Raw genomic sequence first — 27,719 nt, forward strand, 5'->3', positions numbered from 1 at the left:
TTATGAGAGATAGGATCTTTTATGTGAGCAGTTCGGATCACCGAGAACACAAACGCAGGATCGAGGCCCCGGCGGACGTACGTCAGAATTAGATGATTTCTAGACGCGGGAACAGGAACGGGAGCAATTTCGACCAATTGTTGGAATAATCGTCGCCCCAGCCGAAAACGGGGAGGCACCGCGAGGAGAATGCGCGTCGACGGCTTCCCTAATAAGCGCGATCTCCGCATAGCGGCTGCCCTGGCCATCTGCATCACCGCGTATGCACCAAACGCGTAGCTGCACTACTGCCGGCGCGGCGTGCAGTACGTTAGCGTTGTATGCGACGCGGCGTGCGTCCGTGAATGCGGGTGAACCAGGTGTGCACGGCGAAACCAGCGACGCGTCTGATTATACCGTCCGCGAACCCAGAATCCGGCACATCGCGACGCCCGAGCCATGGCTACAAGTCTCTGTAAGCCCTCTAATCTGACCCGGTTGAGGTCCGACCCGGGAGACAGCCGGCAGAATTTATTTCGAACTTAATCGGTGACTCCCGCGGAAAATGAAATTAGTAACAAGCTTTCCCCTTTCGCTGCTGCACTCGGCCGGCTTTGAACCGACCCTGGTTCCTGAGGATGATTTAGGAAGCGGCGGAAAACCGAGGTTTAATCATGCGCACTCTGCCATGTTATTCAGACGCGAGCAATAATGTTTATTTCGAAACATTTTTAACAATGTCGTACGATCGTCGAGACTCTGGAGACTGTTTCAATGGGTATAGCTTGACGTTTATGGCAAAGTAAATTTCGATCTTTTCTTGCTGCGAGAATTTGTGAACTATGTTCAATCGTAGAGACGAAAGTGTGTGATAGTTTATAGCAAAAGGTTTTGTTGTTTCACGGTGAAAAAATTCTGAAAGTGTACCTGATCAAAAAATCAAAATGTCAACTCTTAGTCTACTCTTCTAGCCGCTGGGAAATGTTCAATTTCTCTACGACAGAGTTTCGTCTAACTTAGGCATTTCCGCGAACCCATGGCGTCATGAACAAAACACAACTTGTTGGACTAACTCGTCAATCTCGTTTCACTCTACAACTAACTGTTTCGAACTAGTATGTATATCGAAGTAACTCGGCTTGTCAACCGACGAACGACAAAGAAATGGCAACCAAGAAAAGCGGCAACCACAACCGCATCGGCATGATTTATGGCCGAGATCACAGTTCGGCCGTCCCGTGGCACAGCATGGCGGCCGACACAGCATCGAAAGGGTTAGTATGCTGCAGAATGGAAGCGACGCGAAGTTTATAAAGTTTTTCCGGGGCTTGCCGGGAATCGAGTAATATCTTATGCATTCCGAAGAGCTCGCGAACGAGATCGAAACGCGCTGGCTCCACCTTGGCACGGAAACTTTGTATTCCGTAGCAAGTGATTTTGTTGCATCCGACCGGTGGCGTGCCGGTTCCCCGCCAGTAAACAAAGTAATTTCAATCCCGGCAGTCGGTGCCGGAAGCGGATAACGCCGGGGCAAGAACCCGGGCCAGCTGAAAGGCGACGTCGGATCCAACTGCCGGTCGCTCGACCGTCAAATTGCAATGTCTTCGGATTAAATTTCGATGGAGCTGCCAGACCCCGATCCTGTCGTAGGTGGATCGGTCGGTGCACAAAGAAAGGGTTACGGGCCGGTGTGTTCAAGAGAGGATTCTCGTGTAGCAGGGTCGAAAAATCGATTTCTCTTTCGGAGTGCATCAACAGCGCAATGATTCAAGAGAATGCTCTTGAAATTTTGCGGCCGAATTCGTCCAGGTAACGAAGTTGCAGACCATTTAGCACGACGCTGTAGAACAGAGAGGATTGGAAACTGTAAACGCGTTTTCCTCGGGAACTAATCGACTGACCGATTTCGAGCAATGCCTGTGCGATTCCGCATTAGTTCGTCTAGTCAACGCTCTAGTCAACGATGTTAGTACTACGTTCATTTTTTTATACAAAGCAGTCATTCTTCTTCTCATTAAGAATGGGACTAAATTAAAAAAAAAAGACTAATACGTGTAATGTGTGTCGCTTTGTTTGTTCCAGTTGTAGGCGAACTAATTTAAACTATTGGAAATCGTTTAAAAGCAATTTTTCTCTTCAGCGAAATGACCATGTTGAAAATTGTTTCGAAAACTGAAAATGTGGCTATTATACTACTGTGGTTTTCTTTACTGCAGTTGGCGAGTCCAAAAGAAGTTGCGGCTTTTTACGGTTTCATGTCCCATTTCAATCTCTCAAAGGAAATATCTTAAAAAATACTTTATGATATGCAGATATGGAAGACCTGTTTCATATACTTTGCAGTAAGTCGGATGCCGTAATAACAGGCTCCATGGGTTTTTTTTCGAAAAGAAAGTATTACGCTCAGTGATGATATCAAATCGTTATCTGACAATAATTATACCATTTTTCAATAAAGAGTAAGGTTTGAAACAACATTCATTTTTATCCCAATTTTTTCATCATTTAGTTGTGCTAGAAATAACGTATTTATTTATTTATTAATCTATTGGAACTATGCCACATAATAATAAACAAATAGCTTATAATTTTTTGTTAATATATTTATATGAGAATAAGATTACGTTAACGTTATTAAATGAATGACATAATGCTAATGTTATCAAGATAATAACATTATTTTCCTATCAATCAATGAAAAATACAGGTCCGTATTTCGAACGTGTGCCATCGTCGAGTGTTTAACAGATTAAAATCACGTCTCCTTGTATCTCAAGGATGTACCTATACGTCCCAAGAATAATTCTGCCGTCAACAATAGTCTTCGAAAATAAATTTCATAAAAATCACGAGAATCCGTTCTGGAAAATGAACCGGCATCGAAGTAGCGAATCGACGGGCCGCGCGTCGAAAGGAAAATAATTAAACGAGACAGCCTCCGTCCGATCATTACTTATTGCTGGTCTGTCTATCTAGGAATTGTGTACTTCCTCGATCGCGTCGCGTCGTTCTGCTTTTGTCGCAACTCCCTAGAGCCGGCATACTAATAAAACTTCCGTGCAAAATTCAAGAGACAGTCTCGGGGATGATCTTTGCACTCGGAGCGTGGTTCATCACGAATTCAGCTGGATCCCCCATGACACAGATCCGACGAGGCAAATGTCACGAATCCGGCCCGGAAACCGACGACGACGCCCGTGATATCGACGCTGCCCGCCGCGCTGGCTTTCGCGAAATCCGCGCGGCTGATGCCACGGAATTTTTCCACGGTTTTAATAGGTTTCCGCTTCTGTCAGCTCCGGGAGCTCGCTCTTCGGATTTCCCGGCGTGGCCCCGAGAATCGATCCGGAACCGCCGCGCCGCCGGTCGGGCAACGTAAACACACGGCCTGGTGCCGGGGATCTATTAAAAGCGAAGATTACCCAGGTGCGTGACGCACGAGCCGCCGCGCAGTATTTATGCAAAGCTCGTGTCCGTGACGAGGACACCCTGCCGAAAATCCCCGTTCAGCTATCCCGAAAGGGGCGGCAACGGATGAATGGACCCCTGACCGAAGAAAAAGAGAGACCCTTTCTCCCTATCCCGCCCCCTCTCTCTCTCTCCCTCTTAGGTCGCGTCTACATTCTGCTCGGCACCACAGCGCCAGCCCAGAAATAGCGACGGGGTAGATGTTTGAGCTCGCCCACGTGTTGGCCGCGTGACGTCATGTCGGACGTGTGGGCGTCGCGAGAGGGTGGCTGGATCCAGGGAGTGAAACCGAGAATGTAGGGGAGAGAGACTAATTTGCAGGGTGGAAGAGCGAGGAGGGGGGATGGCTCCATGGACCGAGCCGTGGAAACTGAAGAAATAGCGTGAAGCCGACCAGAAACGGAAAGATACGCCGAGAAATGTGGAGGCGATGCTGAACAGCCTCTGGAAGATGCTCAGACGCTGATAGCTGGAGAGTTACGGGGCAGGTGATCCGCGAGGAAGATTCCGGGATCGGGAAGTTTGGCGTCGTCGGGTGACCGCGTCCGAAAATTTTTCTGACGCTACAAAGTCAACCAGACAGCGATCCTGCTGAGAACTCGTCGGAGAAAGTTTCCTGTATCCACTTTCGCGGGGTTGCTTTAAGAAGCGGGACATCGAGTTATAAATGCATAGTGATTTGAATGGCAAAAGAATCTTGTTATGCTTACTCAGTTATTTCGATTATGCAGTCAATCAGGAAAGTCATTGTACACCCTTTGACACTCGGATGGCAGCGCCCGGTTCCAGTTAAATCCAAAGTTTGCAAATTGTATGAATATTAATTTTCCGACAACTATTTGAATTTTTACACGTTTCCTTAATGTTTATAAAGGAATGGACGTGTCTAGGAGGAATAACTTAAAGAACATGTTATCAAGAATTGATGAATAAAATTATAAACGATTCTAAGCATATTCGGTTATATTTTTGTTAGAAAAAGTTCCGTCGTACAAGTATTATCAGGAAATCTCACAACTTCAAAACGGATCACAGAAAGGAACTAAAACTGGAAATTTAAAATTGATTCAAGTCCAAATCCTAGTTTTAGTTAGCAAAAATATGTCACTATGCTTTTAAAAATGGTTAAAAAAAACAGTGTCACCCGTGTATAACCAACGCGACAATGAACGCGTTGAAATGGAGTATAATTTTTACAACTGAAGCAAATGGCGTGATTTTTTTCACGAATTTAGAAGGATTAGTTTGCTGCATGACGGGAAAAACAATTTTCCAGAAACTCGCAATCGGCAACCTTCCGTTTGAACCCATTTATGACAAAAATTACGGAATCGAATACAAAATTGTAACGAGATTAGAAAGGTGTGAAGGTACTGTTACGTTATCTGCATTATGATTATTAAAAAAGAAAAGATATTTTCGTCTAACTTATGATTCTTACAACCACCTCAAATAATGTTTATTTTGTATAAAGACCCGCAGTTTAAACATCACTGTTCACGATGAGTTGAAACAGTAACAGTAAAATAGTATTTTTCAAGACTGTACAATTTCTGCAGATAAATTGCACTCGATTCGAAGGAGGTCAATATTAATTTAGAAACTAAAACCAGCAGATGGCAGAGTTACAGAACCTGGTAAAAAATTTCGAATTTTAGAATTCCTGGTTAACCGTGTGTGTGTGTGTGTGTGTGTGTCTCCCTCGGAGTTTTTCCGGTGCTCGACGTTTGTTTTCCAACAAAGCCGAAGCGATTATGAAAAAGTTGTGGAAAAATGTAAAAGGGTAATAGTACGAAAAACGTTTTTCGATGAGAGGAGAATATGCGTGGCTGAGAGGACGGTACTGCAACTGTGACCGGGAAAAAAAGGAGTAATCTTAGACAAAGCGCGAGAGAAACTAGAATAGGGAAAATAGAACACGCCAGGTAGGAAGAGATATAGGCAAGAAGGATTGAGAAATAGGGGCAAGGGAAATCGCATCTAACCAAAAAGTACCTGCATTTACCAGTTAAAAAAGAAACGACGGTACAAGCTAGAAAAAAGAAGGAGAGAGGGAGAGAGGGAGAGAGAGAGAGAGAGAGAGAAAGAAAAAGGAAAAGAAGTACACCGGTGGGAGGATAGAGGAGAGCGACGAGGGTGAGAATTGAGGAAAACAGAGACGGAAGGGCGGTAAACGGGGCTGGCGAGCGAGGAAGGGGGATGGAGGTTATACGGGCAGGCGAGGCAGACAGAGAGAGAGAGAGAGAGAGAGAGAGAGAGAGAGAGAGAGGGCGAGGGATACCAAGGATCAATGCAACGACGAGACCGGGAGGGCAGAATCCGAGAATTCCCGCAGGATACCGGTGCGATATGCCGCGATACACGATCGCGGAGATCCGATCAAGGATTTAACGGCTGTGAGGATAGCTGGGATGCCGATCAGGCGTCCACGCATCCTTGGCCAAGTCGATATTCGAGAAGAGGATTGGAGAAATTGGAAGAAAATTCACCGGCAAGGATTTCCCGACTGATATTTTCGCTCGTGGACGAAAAAACAGGCTTACCCTCCGCCCGATTCCCTCGCGGGGAAACTTGCGACTTTTCTATAGAGATCTCGGGAGATCTAGAACTCGTCCTCTCTTTGTGCCCGATGATTGAACCCGCGACTGGGAGGGAGAACCGTGTTCCGAGCCTGGAATCAACGATCGAGACTGGAAATTACAACGAAGATGTATTAAATCAATTTCGATCCTGTCGTCCTCGTTCGCGAGAACAGATGACTATCTCGAGAAAAACGATCTTCTGAAGGAAGAAAGAGAGAGCCAGCTAACCCCAGAGGGAAAGAAGAACACACCGATACCAGGCGACGACGTTGTTCCTATTTCGCGCGAGCTGCTTTCCTGATGATGCGCACCTCGATGAGTCGGTTCACAGTTCGCCGATCTCGTGACTAATCAACCATGATCTTGCGTACGTGCGCACACGTACACGTCTCTCTGTACAGGTGTGTAGACTCTCTCTCTCTCACTCTCTCTCTCTCTCTCTTTCTCTCTCTCTCTCTCTCTCTCCCGTGTTCTCTATTCCCGGCAGTTCGAAACCGGCTCGAATGCGTCGCACAAAAGCGACCGAGCGAGCGCTAGCGTGTGTCGAGTGTTCTCGTGAACACGCGAGGAAAACGCAGGAGCGAGCGAGCGAAACGAGCGGCGTAACGCGGAGATCCAGCCGTCGGTAACCTAAATTTACTCATTAGCCAAGGATGAACCCGGTTTCGCTGTTCCCACCGCGGCTTCGGGCTCGAGCTCGAGCCCGTGCTCGGGCGCTCGCGCGCGCGCGCGCACACCGACGCCTTCGCGATAATGCAGTATCGCTTTTCATCTGCCACTCCATTCGGCCCGATCTCTGGCTGCGCGCGTAGAGTAGACCTACTTTCCCCGTTTCGAGTATTTCAGACCGGGCGGGACAGTCTCTCCGCGCTCTCTCGCGAGAGAGACGCGATCGGTCCATTATCCCGATACGTTCGAGCCCGCCGGCCCCCTCGGCCGTCGTAAACCACTGGCCGAGCAACTCGTAAACCCCTGGTATTAGGTTTGTGCTCTCCCCTCCCGCCTACGAAACCAGCTTCTGGTCTCAGATCAGAGAAGAGAGAAGGAGAGACTGGAATATCGCGGGCTGGAAGCGTTAATCGGTTTTATGAGCACGCGTGAGCACGCGGCGACGCGTGAACTTTTTCAGACTGCATGAACATCGGATCGGTCGATTACACTTTCCTTGGTCGGCTCGCCTGTAAATATCCGCGGTACAGGTGCACACACTCTCCGTAAACCAATTATCCGCTGACACGGAAAGCCCGTGCTCTCCTCGTGCAGCGAGTTTCAAGGGCAGAGCTGACCCTCCCGACCAGCTAGCTCTCTCGCCCTAATGTCTCCATCCCCCGAGCCGCCGCCAAAGCCGCCGTCGATCCTCCACGGCAGCCTCTGACGGTAATTCGACGGTGGATTTGACGTTTAACCGCGCCGCTGCTGAATTATACGACTGCCCGCCGCGAGGATGTGACATCTCGAAAGAGTAACGGGCCGATATTGCTGTTGATGCCGATGAACCTTCGGGAACTGTCCCCGACTCGAGCCGAGAAACCGAAGTAAACGTGGCCCCGATACCGAATCGAACGGCCGCAACGCCGTTCGGCCACCTCGTAAGATTCGGGTCGCCACTTCGAACCTCATTTTCTCGCTCTCGCCTCCGTCCGTGAAAGCCCGCTGAATTATCCGCAATAATTCCGGCAGCGAGCCGTGTGTTTCGATATTAAACGGTGTAACTCCGGGTTACTGCTTGCTCCGGGGCCACCGGCCCGCCCCCTAGAGCAAATAAACCCCGCCCACTAACGTTTTAGCCGCGCGCGAATTCCGGATTCCTTGCATTTTTAACGATCGCGCGGCGCCGCGGTTCTAACGGCTCCACGTGGAATTCATCGAGCGCAATCTCTGTCGCTGGCTGCTACGAGAAATTCATGAGATTCGTTTTTTACCGAAGCGCTAGGCTCCCGTCTTCGGATTCGTCTAATCGGGGTCGTTGATCTAGCGAGATTTCAAGAGACCGTTTCCGGCGACATGTATGTTTTCAGCCACCATCATTTCGATTCAGGCGTGAAAGTAGCTCTCTAAGTTCGGGCTGTACACCATTTTAACCCTCATACGCTTCTAGGATGAAAATTCCATCCAGTTTTTGTTCTCGAATGTGACAAGATGTTTGATTTCTGAAACCGCTTGGGGGTTGTTAGCCTTCGGACCGTTTCGATCCGATGCGACAAACCGTGAACGACGCACTTCGGGCGGCAAAGAAGCCCGTGTATATGTATTTGACGAGTACAAGTTTAAGATATCCGTTTCTCGGGGTTCGCAGCTGCAATGAGAAAACTGTAGTGTTTACTAGAGATGCACTTCAAGAGTGTGTTCACAGACTTCGCAGATGATAGACCTAATCAGAGCCAATTTGACAGTTGTCCTAGACGCGTGATTCCCGCGGGTCGATGTATATAGTATGACAGTGGATGATGTCTGAGGATCAGTGTAACTATTTCTAAGGAACGTATGAGGGTTAAGCAGCATCTGTTTAGAAGGGTGATTTTAGCATTAAGCACTATGATCAAGCATCAAACTTCTCTCTGTATTACGTAGCTTCCAAGATAAACAACCAATTACAGCAATCCTAATTCGGGGAGCTATTTTCATTCCCAACACAAACGACGGCCGCTAAACACAATTAACACACACCGAATACTTCTCCGAGTTCTATCTATACAAGATTCATTAAAAACCAGAGGACGCTAATCGACCATATAACACAGCCCTGGTAAGCACAAAGCAGTCGATCCACGAAGTGTCACATCCTCGCCGGCGTCCCGATCCGTGTGTCGTCGCCTCTCGATTACTATCGGACACGAGAATCTGAACGAAAGAAAGAGTCATATTGGTGTTCCCACTACGAGAGAGGAGAGGGAAAAAAAAACTGTCTGGTAGCACAATACTTACATGAGAGGTCGTGATACGCGACGGTCGGGATAGCTTCGAAAAGAACAAATGGTAACGCGAGGGCGACTGCAACAACGGGCCTATCGTGTGCTCGCGGCTCTTCGGGGTTGTATATAATTAAACCCCTCGGACCGAAGAAGATTCGGCTGATCAATAACCAGCGACGGTCGACGTAAGTAAAAGGGGGGAAGAAAATAGAGTGATCGAACGTGGACTCACCCTTCTCGGACTCGTCAGGCTCGGGCGTGCTGCGCTCCTCCTCGCTGCTGCTGAAGCTCCTTTGGGGCTGAAGAGCGCCCTGTCCGCCCACGGACTGTGGGGGACGCGCGCTCTGCATCTGATGCACCGAATGTTGCTGAGGAGGATGGACCTGGGATCGAGGCGGGCCAGCTTCTACCGTCGGCTGGCCATATGTCATCGCGAGCTCCGTGTTCTGGTCCTGCGAACCGAAAAAAGCTCGGGATCTATACGGTTCCAGGGACGGAGGGGCAGGATCTCGCGCGACCTGCGGACAAAACTCGACCGAAATCCCACGAGAGCGAGAGCGAGTCCACAAGAGAACATGTCGGAGCGTTCACGGAAACATCCGTTTCGTCGGGGAGACTTACTGATATCTTCTCGAGGTAGCAGCCTCGGTATCCGCGTCGAACACAGAGCGAGAGCGAGAGAGAAAGAGAAAGAATGAAAGAGAGAGAGAGAAAGAGAGAGAGAGAGGGAAAGAGTAAGAGAGCTGACTCTACTAAAAAGAAGCAGAACAAGAGAGATACGGGAGAGAGCTTGCTAAACTCATACCGGTTCCGCTAGCGTTTCTAACAGATACTCTACCTACATCTTGCAGGATTGTCTAAAGTAATACAAGCAAGAACGATTGTTACTCTGGATCTTACTTGGCAAACAGGGATGTTACGCTAACTATATAGTATAGTATATGTATATTATATATATATATAATATATATATATTTAACTTGATGCTTCGATAACGAGTGCACAAGGTACGCCGCGTTATTTTGTAGCTCGACTACGATGCGCCGATGTCGATAAGGGGACGTGCTGAATCGAAGAATGACGGTGGCAAATGTTCGATGGCGGGATGATCGAAGGCGCGGGAGATAAGATAAGTCGCGCGTGAATCGATTATCAACAGGGCCGAGGCGAGTACCTGGAACCAGGATAAAGCGCCAGCCGTCCCCCCTTGTTCCATTCGATAACTTCGTTTCGCGGATGTTCCGGAAACTGCTCGTTCGAGAGGCCTCTCGAGCACCGCCTACGCAAGAATATCGGCTAGCGGCGCTCCTACGCGCTCGCAGCTCTCGTTTCACGAGAACAGAGAGAGAAAGAAAGAGAGAAAGAGAGAGTAAGAGAGAGAGAGAGAGAGAGAGAGAGAGAGAGTGGGAGGAAGATAGAGAGCCAGCGTACTTGTTGAATGTTTAATTTTCCAAGAGTCTCGCAGCGTCTCGAGCGTTAACGTCATCGTCGGGACGAGCCGGCTCGATCGAACGAGGGAATCGGGCTTCCTTACCGGGTAGATCTTTCGTTGACGTTGGTAATTTTGTTGCTGTTTCAAAAGACCGTCGATCTCGCCGATGTACAGGCTCGGGTCATCCTCGTCGAACGCGTCCGGGTGCCGCGGCGGCTGCTGCGACTGATGAGCGGATGCTACTTGAGGCGTCGGCAACGTCCTCGTGTGAGGAGACACCGACATGTCCACTCTATCGCTTGTGGACAACGGACGCGCTGGCACCTGAAATCGCGACCAGCAACTTCCATTTCTCGTACGAGACCCCAGCGGCCCGGTTTCGCCCGCGATCCGCTCGCAACATTCTTGCGGAACTGTGCCGTCTGCGTCGTGGCTCTAGGCGACCTTTCGAGCTGCGCGACTTTGGACCATTCACAAAGGGAACCAGGATTCGTTCCGCAACTCCCGATCGATATTTTTAGCAAAATACAGGACTCGTTTTATACTCTTAAGCGGGCAGCAACCCATGCCGCAACTTCGGACTTTGTGTCTGTCGCAGTCTATTTTCGTGGCTCTAGAGTGTCGTCAAACTTGCTACAGGATATTTTCGAACTTGCTGAGTGTCGGAGGAAATGTTGCTTGTTGATTTTAGGGTCGAACGATCTACGGTGGATTTTGTTATCAGAAACAGTTGCGTCAAAGATCCTAAGGATCGCCTATCTTTATTTTTTTCTCTCGGCAATTTATGTCGGTTCTGTTTCGTTCATAGCGGCTGTTTCGACTAACAACTGAAACGGAAACTTAGCGAATTTTTACCCTGAGAAACGTATGAGGGTTGAGATATACGACGAATTACATTTCACTCGTAGAACAAGTACTCGTCGATAAGTACTCTTCGTATACGCTTTCTTTGCGTCGCTAATCGTTCGTGTCGACGAGCGAAACGCAACCTTTAACGTAGACGTAATCGCTAATATTCCCTTTGATAGGATCGAATGCGTGAATGCAAAGTGTGTGCTGTACAGATGATACCTTGAGCTAGAAAATCTCGGCGCAAGGACAAAGATGATCGCTAAAAGCTGCGCGAAAGACGGAATCGTCCAAAGTGTCGCCGGTCAGGATTCGTGAGTATGGCGGTGTGAGTATACGTATTATGGTGATATAAAAAAGGGCGTCTCGGCTAGGCACCGCCGAGTTTGGTAGCATACAGGATAAGAGCGGCGGTGGGGGGGTTATAGGGCGGTGTTTACTTTGCGGATATTCTGTTTCGTATTTTTGGTACATCCAGAGCAACAGTGCGTGCACGAGCGCTATTTAAATATATACCGCCGCGGGGACACTACCCCGCGGTCGAACAGATAAATGAGAATGATGATTAGAAATCGTACTTGCTCTTGCTGAGAGTACTGTCTTCTGAGCTGACTCGCGCTCCTTTGTAACAAGGGCAGATTCTCCTTCTCAGCGGCGCTGTGCGCTCTCTCGAGTTTCAGTCTTTTATCCTGAGTTTGGTCCATGAGTCCCGGAGGACCACCCACCTGCATGTCCTGCATCTGTTGCAGCATCGCGTTGTCCGCGGTGCTGAGGGCCGTGTTCGTCATCCATACTCCGGTCCTCGACACGAGTTCTTGCTTCTTGCGGCAGATGATGCACACCCATATTACCTGCAATCAAAATTTCGTGTCATTTCGTGGGAAACAAAGTTCTACGAAACGGAGAATAATTAAAAAGCCTCGAACAGAGATTAACGTTTGCGATAATTCGTACATTCTCGCGAGACATTGTGCTTTCAATCTGTTTAATCTGAAGAAAAAAGACTGCGGTTTTATATTTTTAATATTCATGGCATCAAGCTACATTAACCTTAGATTGATGACGTATGTCAAATTGACTCCTAACACTAGTGGTGATGCACGTCAAATTGACTCCGTATCACTACAATAGTAGTGACTTGACGTCCAATTGATTCCTTATCGTCAGTGGCACTACTATCGATATGATGTCAGCTTGACGTCAAGTCACCATTGTTGATAGGGAGTTAACTTGACGTCACGATACCACTAGTGATATTAAAACAGCGGTCACCACTTGAAAGATAACCTTGCAATTGCATCACTACGTGCGACATCCAAGATTTCAAATTCACGTGAAATCCTGCAGAATGCGTAATCGCTCACGATTTTCATAAATCTATCAAACATCGACAATGGAATTGTAGATGTACACCGTGTTTTTATGGTATGTTTAATGGACTAGAGACTTTCATGTAAATCAATATAGCCTTAAAAATTGAATAAGTCAAAACGTTTTCAACAATTCTAGCGGAGCCTGGAAATTTCTACGAACACCACGTTCTCGCGTTCTGCTCGATAAACTGTAGATGCTCCTGTAAATTAACGTTTCCGCAGTTCAGGAAGGATCGTTAAACAAAATCCCAAGTAACCGCAGCGTTTCCGCATGTTCGGAAATGCTGCAATTTTGAAAACCGAATCGCTCGGGGCAGCAACTTGGTGAAATTTCGCGATCCCGGGTGCTCCCCGGTGTCCCAAAAGCTGAAAGTTTCAAAAAGCCCGGTTATCTGAAAGACGTCGAGGTTGTTCAGCGCTCCAGAGCCTACGGTCTTTGCCAGCCGAGTCCCGAGTGCCCTGTTTTAGCTAAAATCTTTAATAACATCAGGCCGTAGAGTCGCGGAGAGAAAGAGTCCTGGATCCGACCGATCCAGGTCACCGGCTGCTTCGAGGATATTGCTAGGAAATTATCCGTAGGAAGTCGACCAGTTACTACGCAAATTGAACCGTGTAGGCTGAAGGTTCGATTCGCCGACTCGTCGGGCGCGTGTGTTCCTCTGCGTGCTCGGAAACGACGTGCCCTTTTTTTTTTCTTTTGCCAACCGATATTCGAGAGTCGGGCCGCGCGGACCGGGAAGCGTGTTAAAAATAAAAGAAGCCGGGAGGGTGCAGCGAGCCAAAAACGCCGGAGAAGTCGAACCGAAGCGTATTTTTGGCGTCAACCTTCGCGGGAAAACTCCCGGCGGCCTTGCCGTCGGAGGGAAACTGTAAAATCCCGTTTAACGAAGTCCCTGGCTCCGTGGCGGGCCATCGCCTCGGGCTGAATTCTTATGCAAATCCCCGCTGCTCCCGGTAACGTTAAATTAAATCAAGCAGATCCGCAGCCGATGCAACGGCGAACGAAAATAGCTGGCTGGAATCCGCTGCTACTAGCCGAAGGGCTCGCGTTGCTGACATTTTAGGGACCTGGGACTCAAGAAACGCGCGGGCTCTTTAAATTAAGCCCCGACGGAGTTTATGCTATCTGCCAAAGATGTGGGCGATGAAGAAAGGATGAAGAGAACTCGAAGAAGCTGATGAAGTGGCGTTCTACTTGGAACTTATACCGAATTTGTTGGATTCGAGAGATCGTCTGATGAAAGATGCGCAATTGTCTGTCGAGTCCAGAAGATTTTACGATGTTCAATTAGGCTGGAAGTGAAATCATTTTGAAGACATTTAGTTTTTATGTAAAATTTTGTAATGTTCCCGATTACTTGGATTTTCATTGTTACGTTATATCGCTTCTCTAGAAAATAAAATTATACAGTTATTATTACCTGTTCTTGACAGGGATTCGTTGGGGAGCCCAAGATAGACGCGGACTTAATCAAGCATCTATCCTGTTTACTGCAAGTTGAGGAAGTTTCGTGTGAATGCACATGCACATGCATGCAGAATAACCTATCTTTAAAGACTGATGCGCATGTGGGGTGATAAATCTACTGCGCGTATGCTGTCATTATTATTATTATTATTATTTTTGTGACTTTGCTGAACGGAAACTCGATAGAAGCATTAAATATATAATATAATTCACACGATTTTTTAAATAGATAAATATGAGTTAGAGAAATGAGAACGAGAAAAATAAGTTTGAATTAAGAACAATTATGTACGTGCGACGCTGAAGCAAAGGTGACCGATTAATTGAAGTTTAGAATAGAACTCAATCGCGAATCGTGTTAGGATGCCTACGATAAACAAATGGAAGAGGTCAGGTCCTGGTGGGAGCACCAGAAACGTGGGCGAACGAAAGTAAAACGGGATCGAACGTCTCGGATCGAAAAGCACATTCTTCGCGGCGACCATTCACGCCCGGTACAATGAACGAAGGCTAATAATTAGCGGGGTACCGCGACGGTCGGCCGTTTTGAAGGATGAATAGGCCGGGCAGAATACTCCATCAAGATAAAGCGTGATGGATGGACCATTTAGAAGCGAACCATAAAACAATGCCCATGTCGGTTCCCATCGATAACACTTTCCATGCCCATTCACGCGTATTATTGCGCGAACTAAAATGGCGTGAGCAACGCCCCGCAAGAACAGCCGCGACTCCTCGTTGAATTACGAGCGTCGCGGCCTCCGGAGTCGCCGGGGATTAAAACGAGCTTTCAACGGACCGAATCATTCGATTTCGGGGCAAACTTCATTTCCGAAGATTTCGTCTCTCCCTTTTTTCTCCTGTCTCCTCTGCCAGCGGAATCCGGTCCGCTCGAAATTGTGCATCGATGTACTGACCCGATTAACAAATTGTCTATTTACGAGCGTGTAAACTTCGTATGCGACGCTGACCGAATGCAGTTCTTGGCTTCGAACGATCACGGGACAATGGGAATGCTGGACTCGAACGTTATTTTTAGAAATTGAACTGCAGCAACTCGTCGACTAACCCGTTTTTGGCACATTGGGAGCACTATTTCTTGTCTATCTTCGGATTTATTTCTCATTTACATTACAATCGCACAACCGTAATCTATCAACAACAACATTTTTGCCAATTCTCCGAGGATTGAGAAAGACACCCCCAAACTTTCAGCTTGAGTTGTTCGTCGTCATCGTTGCGAAAAAATTCTCTCTAAAGCCACCCCCTTCGCCAACCCAAGGAAAGACGCATCTTCGTCTTTCTGTTCTTATTCAACCCTCATAACCAAATTATAGCGTACTCTCTGAACACTGCTGAAAATACGCCCACAGCTTCAGTTGACTGCCTTTGGTTCAAAGATAAACGAAATAAAAAATTAAAAAATTTAATACATCTTATTCGATAAATATAAAGTTAATTATGCAAGATACAAACCGAAACTATGGCAATTGATCATCCCAGAGAAACCGACTCCACTACCCTTTGTATCCTACCGTCGCAACGTCTCAAGAAAATTCTTTGCACGCCCATCCCGTCGAAATAACGCATCCTTCGTCCGGCATTTAATTACTTTGCAACGATGAAACAGGTCGAACGTTTCAATCGAATCGCGTTTACGCGATTGTTGGCTCTTGATACGCGTCGCCTAGCACAGCAGGAGAGCGGTAGAGAGCAAGGGAGCGGGAGAGAGCGAGAAAGATAGAGGGGTTGCGTTTTCATTTCGTCCCCGTTGCGCGGATTAGCGGGCCAGGGAATATGGGCTCGCGGATCCGGATTGGATTCATCGAGTAATGATAATGGGCAACAATAATTGTGCAAACTGCGCCGCGTGGCCGGGGCGGGTGGGTATCGATTCATCGAGGATATTCACGCGCGAACAACCGGCCACCCCCGCTCGCGTCCCGTAATTGCGTGACGTTCCCCGCGGAAGTTGCTCGCGGCCCCGGGACAGGGAGCAAAAGAGAGAAAGAGAGAGAGAGAGAGAAAGACCGAGTGCAAGTTAGAGAGAGAAAGAGAGACAGAGAAAGAGAACGAAGAGAGAGGGAGAGAGAGAGAGAGAGAAGAGAGGAAAAAAATACTTGGGGGCTGATTGCCGCGTTCCACTTATTTCGCGTTAACCCGACCGGCCTCGGGTTCGGTCATTTTGACCGAGTTCTGTTTATCGATCAAATAGACCGATTGCCAGCGCGAGCTTCAACCCCCTCGAAGGCCGCTCCGTGGACAGACACGGCCAGAGAAAAAATGGAAAAAAGGGAAAGGGAAAAGAGGGAAGAGGAAAAGAGGGAAATTCCGCGCGCCGACCCGGCTGCCCCGGTTCTTAGGATATTTCGCGAGAGGCGAGTCGCGAGGCCCGGCTGCGCGCAATCGCGCTGACACGCGCCGCCGAGATCAATTACATCGCGTTAATAATGTAACTCTGATTCGCTGATGAGATCCTCCAAATGTCAACCTATATCCGAGCGTCGCAGAAATAGTTGCGATTTTCGCTACGTTAGATTATTCTGAGACTGTGCTATGGGATCAATTTGTTAGTCACACGAGCGTTCTCTCGAGAGTCGTGCAAATTATGTGCCGAGAGGTTTCTCCTATTAAACGCGCACCTTATTATTACAATATTTATCTAGCACATGCAACGGTTCCGTTCACAAAGTGCTCTACATAGACCGATGCGGACGATTTCGTTGGCCCCGTTTTGGATTGTTGTTTCTAGATTGTTCGTGTAAGCATGGGAAAAGTAAATTCGAGGTAAGCAACATTAACTGTTTAACGCGTTAACCAGTCGTTCGAAAAAGGAACTTTTGTTGACGGTAAAGCTTAATATTGGTTTTAAGAATCTGAAGGAAAATCTCTATTTATTTTCATCACGTGTCTCGTGAATAGTTCTGCTGAAATTAAATGAAGTAAGCGAAAAATGAAACTCGGTCTCGTTTCGGTCCCTTCTGCAACTAAAAAGGTTTTTGTCGAATCCATTCGTTGCAATACATTACCAAAAGTTACCAGAACCAAGTCTACAATCTATGACTAAACTTTGTACGTTAATATCCATTTTATTTGCACGATGCGAATTTCGCAATTCTATTACGTTTCTTCCTTTTCCAGTAAACTCTGTTCGCTATCGCAATTGAACAGATCCCATTCAATACTGTGTACTAATGATTTGTTTCCTGTGTAATGAATAAATAAATAATTAAACAAAAAGATGGATATACAGACAATTTCGCAGGACAAACGAAAGACCTCAAGCTACCAATAGCCTTCTATCAGCAACAATGTGTAGGTAGCAACAGATCTTAGTTCCAACGACGGAACGCGTTCGAAACGTAGCCACCTTTGAAAGTAGGCGATTCCTCGATTATTTTCGCGGCAACCTATTTTTCAATTCCCAGGAATGTAATCTAAATGAAAATCAGAGAGAGAGAGAGAGAGAGAGAGAGAGAGAGAGAGAGAGAGAGAGAGGAATGGGAATTGACGGAGGAACGGTCCGCTATCCCGGACAATAAGCGTCATCAATCCGATGACACTTCGTTCCCGGGAAGCCAAGCGTCCCAGTTTCGGAAGCGGCGAACGAGCGAATTGATTTTTACCTTCTTGCCCGCGCAGTTTAATGGGCGAGCGGTTTTTCGCGTAGGGAAACTGGAACTGCACCGGTGGTTGACAGTGGGTCGGTAGCCGGGCCGTGGTTCCGGCGTGGGAAACCGCTAAAAGTATCCGTGGGCCGCGCGTCGGCGAGGGTGTCTTCGGCATTCGAGGGCGTCCATCGTCGAAACGCGGCTCGATCGCGGCAGAATTCCGAGCCGTGAAGATGTCTCGCGACTTGGAGCAACGACCCGCTGGAAACCGTGCACCTTCGAGCGTGAACACGGCCGCGGCAGCTCCGGGGAGAGGCTCCCTTTTTGCCTAGCGAAAGGGACTTGCAACGCCGACCGAACCTCGTTGCAGACTGGCAACGGAGCCCGTGGAGCCCGTGAAGCCCGTGGAGCCCGTGGAACAGAGAGTGCACCGAACAAGAAAGGGAAGAGAATGGGTGTACGGGCGAAAAAAAAGAGAAGAAAGAGCCCAGAGGTGGGCTGGCACAGGGGGCTGCGGGAGGGCGGGAGACGGAGGAGGGCGCCGTGGAAAGGGACGGAGTAGACCGAGAAACGAAGCAGGAAAGATAGGCGGCGGCAGGGGGAACCTGAAGAGCACTTCGTCGAGTTGCCTAGGTAGCAATATGTCAAGAGCTCCGGCCCCCTTCCAGCCAGCCCTCGCTCGTGCCCTCCGCCCGCCGTCCCCCGCTGGCCCCGCTGGCCCCGCTGGCGGCACCCTTTTCGTCCACCCACCGAACATTTCGTACGTACGTACGTACGTACGTACCTAGGCTACGTACGTGTGCGCTATTTTCCCGAGCCTAAAAAGCGGAGACACGCTTCTGCTAAGTGGTGGTGTATCTCGGTGCCGGTGCTGGTAGGGGCTAGAGGGGTGGTTTCTCGAGCCGTCTCACCCTCTCCTTGAACGGCCGGCCAACGGAGCCCTGGGTCCGAGGGAACGGGAACGGGAACGGGTGTGCTACGTACACGGGGCCGTGTAACGTAAATGATCATTAGTTCGCCGGCTCCGGGGCGAGTTGCTCCGGTGATTTGCATTAATTAATTAGAGGCCAATTAATTCAGATTACTTTATCACGGGGCCTGTGTACGCAGCCTGTGTCAACGCGGACTACGCCGACGCCGGCCTGAGACCAGACGACGACGACTACGACGACGACTACGGCGACTACGACGACGACTACGACGATGACACAGACATCGGCATGGACGTTGACGTCCCGTCGCCTCGAGTACAGAGCATGCCGATCGATACGCTCGTTCAAGCCAATCCGATAACTCGCCGCGACGCCGATAACAGGCCGGCCATCGCGCGCGAGCCAAATGATCGAGCAATCGAGGATCCAGCTCGATCCGGATTGTCGCGGATTCGGAGCTTACACTTCGCCTGGATATGTGGTATCCGGGCATGGTGAAAGGTTTTAGCAATTTAGTTTTATTTTAATTTACTTTATTAATATGTGTACGGGTAAACGTCCATTTTTGCAAGAACGTAAACGAAAGCACGACTTATGTTGAATGAATCAGTGGATTAAGTAAACGGTTTATACAGACTTGTTTGAAATCTAGTAACATTGACTGTGTGTTAATGAATGTATAGGGCCTGTAAAACGGGTCAGTAGATCTAAATCTCGATGAGTTCTGTTAGGTTGTAAAGGGCAGGCTGACCTAACAAAATGAAATGGAGCACTAATCCCGGCATGTTTAAGAGAGTGTAAAATAATGTTCACAGAATTTGGACGTGTATTTTTGTTCTAGCAATTTTCTTTTACAAATTATTCATATTTTATGTTTTGCATTAATGGGCAAAATAGGTTAAATGTATTATTTAACAGTATGGTATCAATAAATTTACCTCGAATGGAAAAAATAATATTTAGAGTACTTTTTCTTACATGGATACGATTGAACTTTTCAATGTCTTAAGTGTTCTAGAGTTAAAGTTTGCGAACGAAGTAACGCTAGAATTGATTGTAGTATGCACTAATGCACAGTAATGGGATTGTTGCTAGAAAAATGTTTCATAGCATCTAGAAAACCAAGCTTCTATGCTAACTTCTTTTTATGGAGTCCGTGGAAATTGGAATAATTTTCTTCCTCTGATTAAAAGATTCTTGGATAAAAATGGCAATGAGTTTTGTCAACTCTTTGCAAGCAAGAATTTTTGAGGGGACTAAGAAAAATTGGGTTATACAGCAAAAACTTCAATAATAAGAAAACTGAACAATATATGCATAATTAGTTTATATGTTTCGGAGCTTAATCCGTGACATTTTTCTTTTATCAAGTAAAAGGTTCCTTACAGCAATAAACTGAAAACAGCATTAGCGCAAAAATGGAAATCTGCAGTCTAATGATCGCTTCCAAAGTAATTCTCTCTGGAAAGTTACACGTGAAAGTGGAATTCTAGCTTGCGGAAAAGAAGGAGGTCATAGGGACTGAGACCAGGTGAGTAACGAAACTCTGAAACCGCTGGAGTGTCCTTTCCAGTCAAATATTTGGTAACAGAAAATGCAGTGTGACAGGGGACATTGTCATGATTGGACTGCGGACATTTATGCATATCTCCATCTCCTGAAATAAATTTTTAGAACAACGAGCGAGACAGAATTTTCTTTTAGCAACAGCTTCGATAAGTCAAGTGTTTCAGTATCTTTAGAACACTTTTATTAGTTAGAATGATATGTAATACATGCTTGTCCCGTCTACAATTACGTCGCAGTGAAAATTTTTGTTGCCAATTTGCTGTCAAAATCGAAAATTGGAAGAAACTTGATTTCAGATTTTTGCTACTAAAAACAAAATATACGTCGGAGTATGAAAAAAACAACTTATGCTATTTGAAATTTTATGTTCTCCACAAGCCCGTGTCAATTTTTGGTACGTTTACGTTGCGTTTTCAACCACGAAGAGCTTGCGGACACAAAATCGCGCAATATTACGTGGCTCCAAAATACACGTCCCGACGAATGTCGTTGTAAATCGGCACCTAGCAACATTTTAGAGCTCACGGTTGCATAGAGGGTAAATCGAGGCTGTGCGATTCTCGTGTCTCGTATTTTTTCGATTGTCGATCGTGGAAGCTGCATCTAGGTAGCCTGCGGAGACAACGGATCGCGGCACTTGCGCCAGCGAGCTCTTTAATTTCGAACAAGACGACGTTTGAAATTGAAAAGAGCCTCTCCTGTATACCGGAGAAGCGTCCAGAAAGGGAGAAAAGAAAAGCAGAATGGTGGACAAGAGTTTCAGTTTTCAGATAATAAAGTCTGCGCGACGAGTAGCATCAGTGCTCAGACGACCCTTCAAGCCAACTAGCGCCCGCGCCGTCCTACGGGCGCGTCGCGTTCCGACTCTTTTGAAGTCTAGCCTGAAATCATGCTCCGGCATATAATACTGACGAGCAGGAGGCTTGGTGTACGTGCCCTCCGACTGTATTTAACCGGCATCGGATCGGAGATCCTTTCAAGATCGAGCGAAACTCGAATAATTCGAGGACAACCTTGTTGAATGCTAAGGGGGTGCTCCCATTTCCGAGGGTGCACTTTAGCAATTTTATTTTTACCAAACTGAATAATATATTCTTATCGAAATCTGTGGAGTTATTTGTATACGTCTGAATCACGTTTGTGAATTGTTCTACGTTGTTATCGTCAAAATTACGGAGACTGTTCATTGAGGAAGTCGATCATTCCTCTCGATGGCTAGCATATGCTGCTAAAGACTAGCTCACTTCGGGCATTTTTTCTGAGCAAACTAAATGGTATAGCTTTACCAAACTTAGCAGGTTCGTTTACACATGTGTGAATTATAGTTGTGAACTTTTGTACATGGTCATTGTCTAAAATATAGACAATGTTCATTGAGAAACTTCCCTTAGATGGTTAGCCTTTGGCATGAACTATTCAAGGAGTTCACTTCACGCTATTAGAAGATGTTCAGCACCTTGTGCATCAATATTTACAATTTCTAGACATTTTCTTCAATCCAGAAACAAGCTTTGACCTGATCAAAAATACTTTCCGGTTTGTCATTTCATGAGACTTCACTCATCCGACAGCGGTCGGATTCAATTTAAGATTCAAAGAAACTTAAAATGTTGGTATGCTTAATAGAACCTATTAAAAATATTACAGGAAGAAATCAAATTATACTTAGCTCCTATATCCTGCAATTGATGCAGAACATCTTTATTTTCCATAAAGATCCGCAGTCTAATAATTACCATAATTTCGATACCAGCGCCGTATAAAAATTCCAGAACACAGCCTAAACGTCTGTAAACAAGCCCGAAAAAGTCGCAGAGAGAGACGCGGTTCGGTTTAGCGGAAAGAAAATCGGAGAAACAATCGGGGAAATGGTAATATTAGCTGAAGAGATTTCCGCGGGTGGAGAAGTTCGAGTTGATAATGGAATTTGCGGAAACGTCGGCTGACGGGTTGCTGCGTCAGGAATCGTCGGCCCGGAACGAGCCTCGGAGACCATTAACAAGGGGATCGTTGACGTCCGCTGTGCATAAAAGAAGTTTGTGGGCGCGCACGCCCACGTACACAGCTAATTACCATGCAAAGGCTCCGCGATCGCTCGGCCGCGTTCACGCGCCGGCTAGTTTCGTGTCTCTGAACAGCTTCGACCTTTCCGGTCTCGCGATTTTTCGGCGTCACAGGACCCGGCGTGCATTAGCGTCACGAGAGCTCCAGAACTTGGTCGTCCAGAACTTTTCGAGCGACGTCCTACATACATACAACCACTAAACTCGCCGATTGCCGGTCGGCCGAAGGGGAAGAAGCCGGTCGACAGATGCCTCCAAGTAGCGGAAACTCTCGGCCAACTTTCGACCGGGCTTATTTATGAGAGCCGCGACTCGTTATGGAAATCACGCGAGTCCGCGTTTAATCATTCTCGAGATTGCGGCACTCTCGCGAGCCTTCCTTTCGGCCGGGACACACGAAACTACTCCAACCCCCTGTCGCAGTCCCTGCGAAGACACGGGATTTTATACGCTGCCTCGTAATTATATGTTACGTTGACAATAATTGTCGTCATCCATCTTCGTTGCCGCGAAAGAAGTCGTCGGAACGATGTAACAAACGGGGTCGGGAAATGAAAGTGCATCCGAATGACGATTGGTCAATTTGTCATTCCGTGGTAGGAGCTACTGTATTTTGAGACATGCAGTTTTCGCATTAAACGGGTACTCCAGTGTGAATCATTGAAGAAATCGTTTCTCTTTTACATATTCTTGAAGAATGTACGTTCAAAACGACTGGTCAAAAGCAGCGCACGTTAGTTACTTTTAGGGCTCGGTGGAAGGAGATAAATCGCGTAAACAAGAAATGGAAGAGTCTGTCGTTGAGGATGCAATTCGTCTGACCCAGTCAGCCTGGATAGTTTGCATCCAGCTCGAATCGGAGACTCGATCAGAGCCATCTGCCCGAAAATTCACCGCAGAAATTCGAAGAACGAGATTTCCGTGGCCGCCTCGCATGACATTTCGCTGGAAGAAGCGGAGGCATCGATCCCCGGTTCGGGACAAGGTGGAATGCTGTATTGGAACGAAAGATACTTCCTCGGGACAGCGTTCGATTAGAATTGCCGTCAGTCCGTGCTCCCCTGACATAAATACCAGAGATACACGCGTGCACGGGCGAGCGCACAATGGGTCGGGGGCGCGCAGCCTTGGACCAGGCCACGGCAGCGTCCCACGGACCTCTGCAGCTATTCACCTCCGCGTGCCTGGCTGCCTTCCGGACCTTCAGCAATTTCGGAACGGGCGAGTCATTAATCGAAAATTGCCATAATTCGATGGGCGACGCAAACTATGCCGACGTGGCATCGGGTGACGCGCGTGCCTGCCGTAGGCGGGCTTGCGAGGGGGCCGGGAACGATCGCGGGCATATTTGTTTCCGGATGCTCCGCTCGAGACATTCTCGTGGCAGCCTGCTCCGTGATTCCGTCGGATCGATACGATTCGTCGAAAAATCACCAAGGAGAAACCAGCTCCTAGCCCCAGATTCGGTTAATCCCGACGCAACATCACCGGGGATCCATATTCGCTCGTCTCCGAGCAAAGAGAGAGAGAGAGAGAGAGAGAGACTTGCCGCCCACGACCGGCTCCGCTTCGAGAGCCACTCCTTTCCCGGATCGGTGGGCCCCGAGCGGCAAACAAGGGACAACCGCGTTCAAACGACGAACAAACGTAAATTCACCGGCCACCTTGTATTTCCATTCTCTCCCCTGGCTGCCCGCCGCCTATCGTGGACTGTAACCCTCCCCACGAAACTTAGATCAATATGTTGCGTCACGTTCCCCCTTTCCCCCCTCCGACGACCGCCCCCCCTCTGGCCCCGCGCACCCCGCACGCCGCCCAACATTCATCCACGGCCACCCACACCTTCGACCACCCCGCGCGCTTCATTCCTGTTCCTCGCTCCCGCCCCCGACTCGGCCCCTCGCCACCCTTGCACGGTCGGTGACGTCACGCAGGGACGCGCCCCATTCATAGGCTGCCACGCAGCCAGCCTAAGTCACCGCGGCGACCAAACGGGAAAAAAAAGAAGGAAGAGAGCGTAAAGAGGTTCGCGCCGCGAAACTGGCGACCGGCGATCGCGGGACTACGGATACACGAGGGTGCAGGCGGACCCAGGAAGCGATTAAAGGAGAATCAAGGAGGGTCCGTTCGGGCCCTGAAATTTCACGAACGATCCCTCCTCCTCCGGCCTGGACTGGCGTAATTAAGCGAAGGTTGCGGAGCGTCGCGACGCGGCGGGCTGGTCTCCGGCGAGGAGGAAACGTACGAGCCCGGATCGATGATGTCGTAACGCGCCTCGTGACGTTTATCATCGTACTTGCGTGTGGCCCCGCGGGGCGCAGGACGGGCCGAACGGGGAGGGGGTCAGAAACGTGTAGGTGTAGCTGGTGCGCGGGATCAGCCGCGGCGACGCCCCCCCTCCCCCGAAAGTACCCCAATGCCCCCCAAACCCCTTACGGGCTCCCGGTATATTTTCGGGCATATTAAATGAGATGTTTGAACGCTCGTTCGGCCGTGTTTTATGAACTGGATGGTTATTGGAATCCTCGGGGCAAGGCGAGTTAAGGGCTAGCCGCGATTAATATTTCCTCCGGGAACTTTCCAACCCTTCCGCCACGGCCGACTTGTTCCACCAGCGCGGGACAGTTTGAACCCGGTCCATGGTTTCACAAATTTTTTCGAGCCTTTGGTCAGTCATTTTTAATTAATGTATCACGTATTGTAAGCAGATGCAAGCTGTAGGGGATGACATGCCTGAAGCGAGCACCTAGGTTGCAGATTTGAGGCAGAAGGAGACGGCTGGAAAGCTGTTGCAACTAATATTTGAATATTTATCCCTTTATTAAGAATAACTAAATTACCCGTTAGAAACTTAAATACGATAGAATCTGGATTGTCCTATGCGCCAATGCCAGAACTCTCTATTATTGAAATACGTTCACTGCCAGATTTCAACTTTATTCATTTGCACAAGTAAATCGTTTCGCATGTGGGTTGCCTCAAATTGAGCTGATTAATTATATGTGAAAAGTATTTTGCATAATAGATGATTCTTGTATTGGAGAATCGGATAATCGAGGTTCTACCGTATTCATCAATAAACGTCAAGTCTGGCACTCTATCTAAGCACAGTAAATTCTCCCTAATCTTCCTTCAGCTTGTAAACAAAAATGGACAATTTGGGAAGAAGAAATTCGAGCCTTGCACCTCCTTTTTATAATTATTGACAATCGGCAACTGTAAAAATGAGTCACAAGACTCGAATAATCTTCTCTTCCCAAATTATCCACTTTTGTTTACAAGCTGAAGGAAACTTGGGGAGAAATAATTTAATGGAAGAAATAAACATTATATTCTGATCCTTTATGTCAATATATCGAAATTCATCCTCAAAGGGTTCTTTTCCTAAAAAAGAAGCGCTTAAATTTCCGAACTAAAATTCAGATAAATAGAAATAAATAAATCGAAGTGTGTACATAGGACAAGAAAATCGACGAAAAATATCAAATAAATTCTTAGGATGCAGAGATTCGGACGATTTTACGAGAAAGCGAGAGAAACACCATTTCCGCAGACGGTTTTAAATTGTTATCGCCCGGTTGTTCTTCTCGCGGAACGCAAAAAGGAGAAGGGTTGTGCACGATGGTGAAAGCCTTTGGGCGAACGAGCGAGCAACCCCCATTTCTTAAGCCACGCGAAAGTACGACGAAAACCAATAAACTTGCAGGAAGTTGTAAGCCGAAGTTCCGCGCGCGTCTGCTTCTATTATTATACCGCCACTTGCCGGTTGGAGCACGCGCGTGTATACTCGCTATACGGGTCCCGGGCCGCTCTTATTTCTTGGTTACGGATACATGGCGCTTTCAAAAACGAAGTTAAATTGCCCGGACCGACGAGGAACCAGTGCTCAAGCTCCGAGAAGAACATCGTGACACGGAGAACACTATGAGAAATTCGAATCCCCATCCCCGCTGCACTCTCGGATGATGAACAGTTTCATTTATGCATCTGTAGCATCTATGAAATTGATAAACATAAATTTCGTTCTTCCATTTTCCGCCGATGAAAATTCTAAACGGTTGCATGAAGAAATTGTAACATCGAACGAATAATAATCGTCAAAACCGAAAAATGAAAAGTAGACGAACACAAATTCAAACACAAATTCTGCACTTCGAAATGATATTTTTACAGTCGCAACGATTGTGAAACTACTAAAAGTTGTTGCTTTTGCTAGAGAAATCGGCTGCGAGGAATCATTACCACAATTTTGATTAAAAAAGTCTGGTTCCATTGATTCGTCAAAAGAGCAATTTTATCCAATCCATGAAATTGATGAACATAACACTTTTATTTTTGGCCATATTAAAAAAATCAAGTTTCTGAGATTGTCACAATTCTTATAAAAAAAAAAGTTGAAACGTGGTTCCCGTGACTCGTCGGAAGAGCCAGTGTTAAAATAACGGTGAGAGAATGGGCTAAAAAATGAAATCCGCGCGCGTGTTGTAAACGGCGTTCCGTAATCAAAGACAAGGGATGCAGCGAAATAAAAAGGGCATCGGCGCCGGATCGCAGTTCCATTCCCATTGATGAAAATCCTTTGGAAATTGCGCGATCGGTTCAAGGAATATCGGCGCATAAATGGGAAACGTATTCGCTGGATGGTTATTTAGCGAAGGCATTACGCCCACGGACGCAATGTACACGCGTCCGCGATAAGGGTTAATTTGTGTAGCTGGGGAGTATGGCGGGAGGGTAGGGGCTCGCTATAGGTCAATTATTTCCACGTATTTCAGGCGTGCGCCGCGATACGCGTACCTCCGATTATCGTCTTTCACGATACGGCTGCCCTTAATTGTTTCCAGGAAGTTGACATTTCCAACAGCGGCGATTCGCGCTCTTCGGAATCGGTCTCATCGCGCGGTTTCGTAATTTCGAGACAGAGACGCTTGGCCACCGAAGCCTGAACAACTAAATCCCGATGAATGGTCGCACTATTTTCCGGGAGCATCGTTACCAGAATTGCGTCTAGTCCTCGGAACTCGTGAAACCAGCGATCAAGATCGCTCGGCGACGTTTAGCCGAGTTCCCCGCTGTTATTTCCACGAAAACGATGAGTTTCGCGAAAAGCTCTCGCCCCGATCCTCCACGGCGATACCGAACAGACCGGCCTCTCTTTGAACTTTCTCGGTCGACGCTGACATTTCCTAAGGTTCGCGCGTCGCCCCCCGCAATCATCGTAACCGACGCTCCGGCCAATTATGTTAATTAACTGCGTTCAATGTCTCATTGATATTGAAAGGTTAGCTGAACGGGGAACGATCGCCGCTGGAGTTTGCACCCTGCCTTTTTTAATTGTGTTTCAACGCGTTCGCGATCGATCACGCGGTTTTCGGTCTTTACAGTTTATGGCTGGAACCCGGATGACGCGACTTTAGATAGAATACATAAATTATTAACCCTAGAACAACCCCCTCGGATTGCCGATGACCCCACAAAATT

General features: G+C 47.6%; 1 protein-coding gene across 20 annotated transcripts in view; it reads right to left on the minus strand.

Annotated features, from left to right (window-relative positions):
- The window catches only part of Rim (Rab3 interacting molecule), a 103,870-nt gene that overhangs the window by 65,801 nt on the left and 10,350 nt on the right, over window positions 1–27,719 (minus strand). For 12 of the 20 annotated variants that reach the window (XM_076524746.1, XM_076524735.1, XM_076524732.1 and 9 more), the window contains exons 3-5: window positions 11,801–12,073; window positions 10,476–10,697; window positions 9,174–9,393 (exon numbers count right to left, since the gene is read on the minus strand). In XM_076524746.1, the coding sequence (XP_076380861.1) occupies window positions 9,174–9,393; window positions 10,476–10,697; window positions 11,801–12,073 (715 nt within the window). Of the gene's footprint in view, window positions 1–9,173; window positions 9,394–9,562; window positions 9,587–10,475; window positions 10,698–11,800; window positions 12,074–17,689; window positions 18,017–27,719 lie in introns of those variants that run through there. The other 8 variants (XM_076524743.1, XM_076524736.1, XM_076524742.1 and 5 more) reach the window with 8 other exon arrangements.

Source organism: Megalopta genalis, chromosome 10, assembly GCF_051020955.1.
Source record: "Megalopta genalis isolate 19385.01 chromosome 10, iyMegGena1_principal, whole genome shotgun sequence".
Classification (NCBI taxonomy): Eukaryota; Metazoa; Arthropoda; class Insecta; order Hymenoptera; family Halictidae; genus Megalopta; species Megalopta genalis.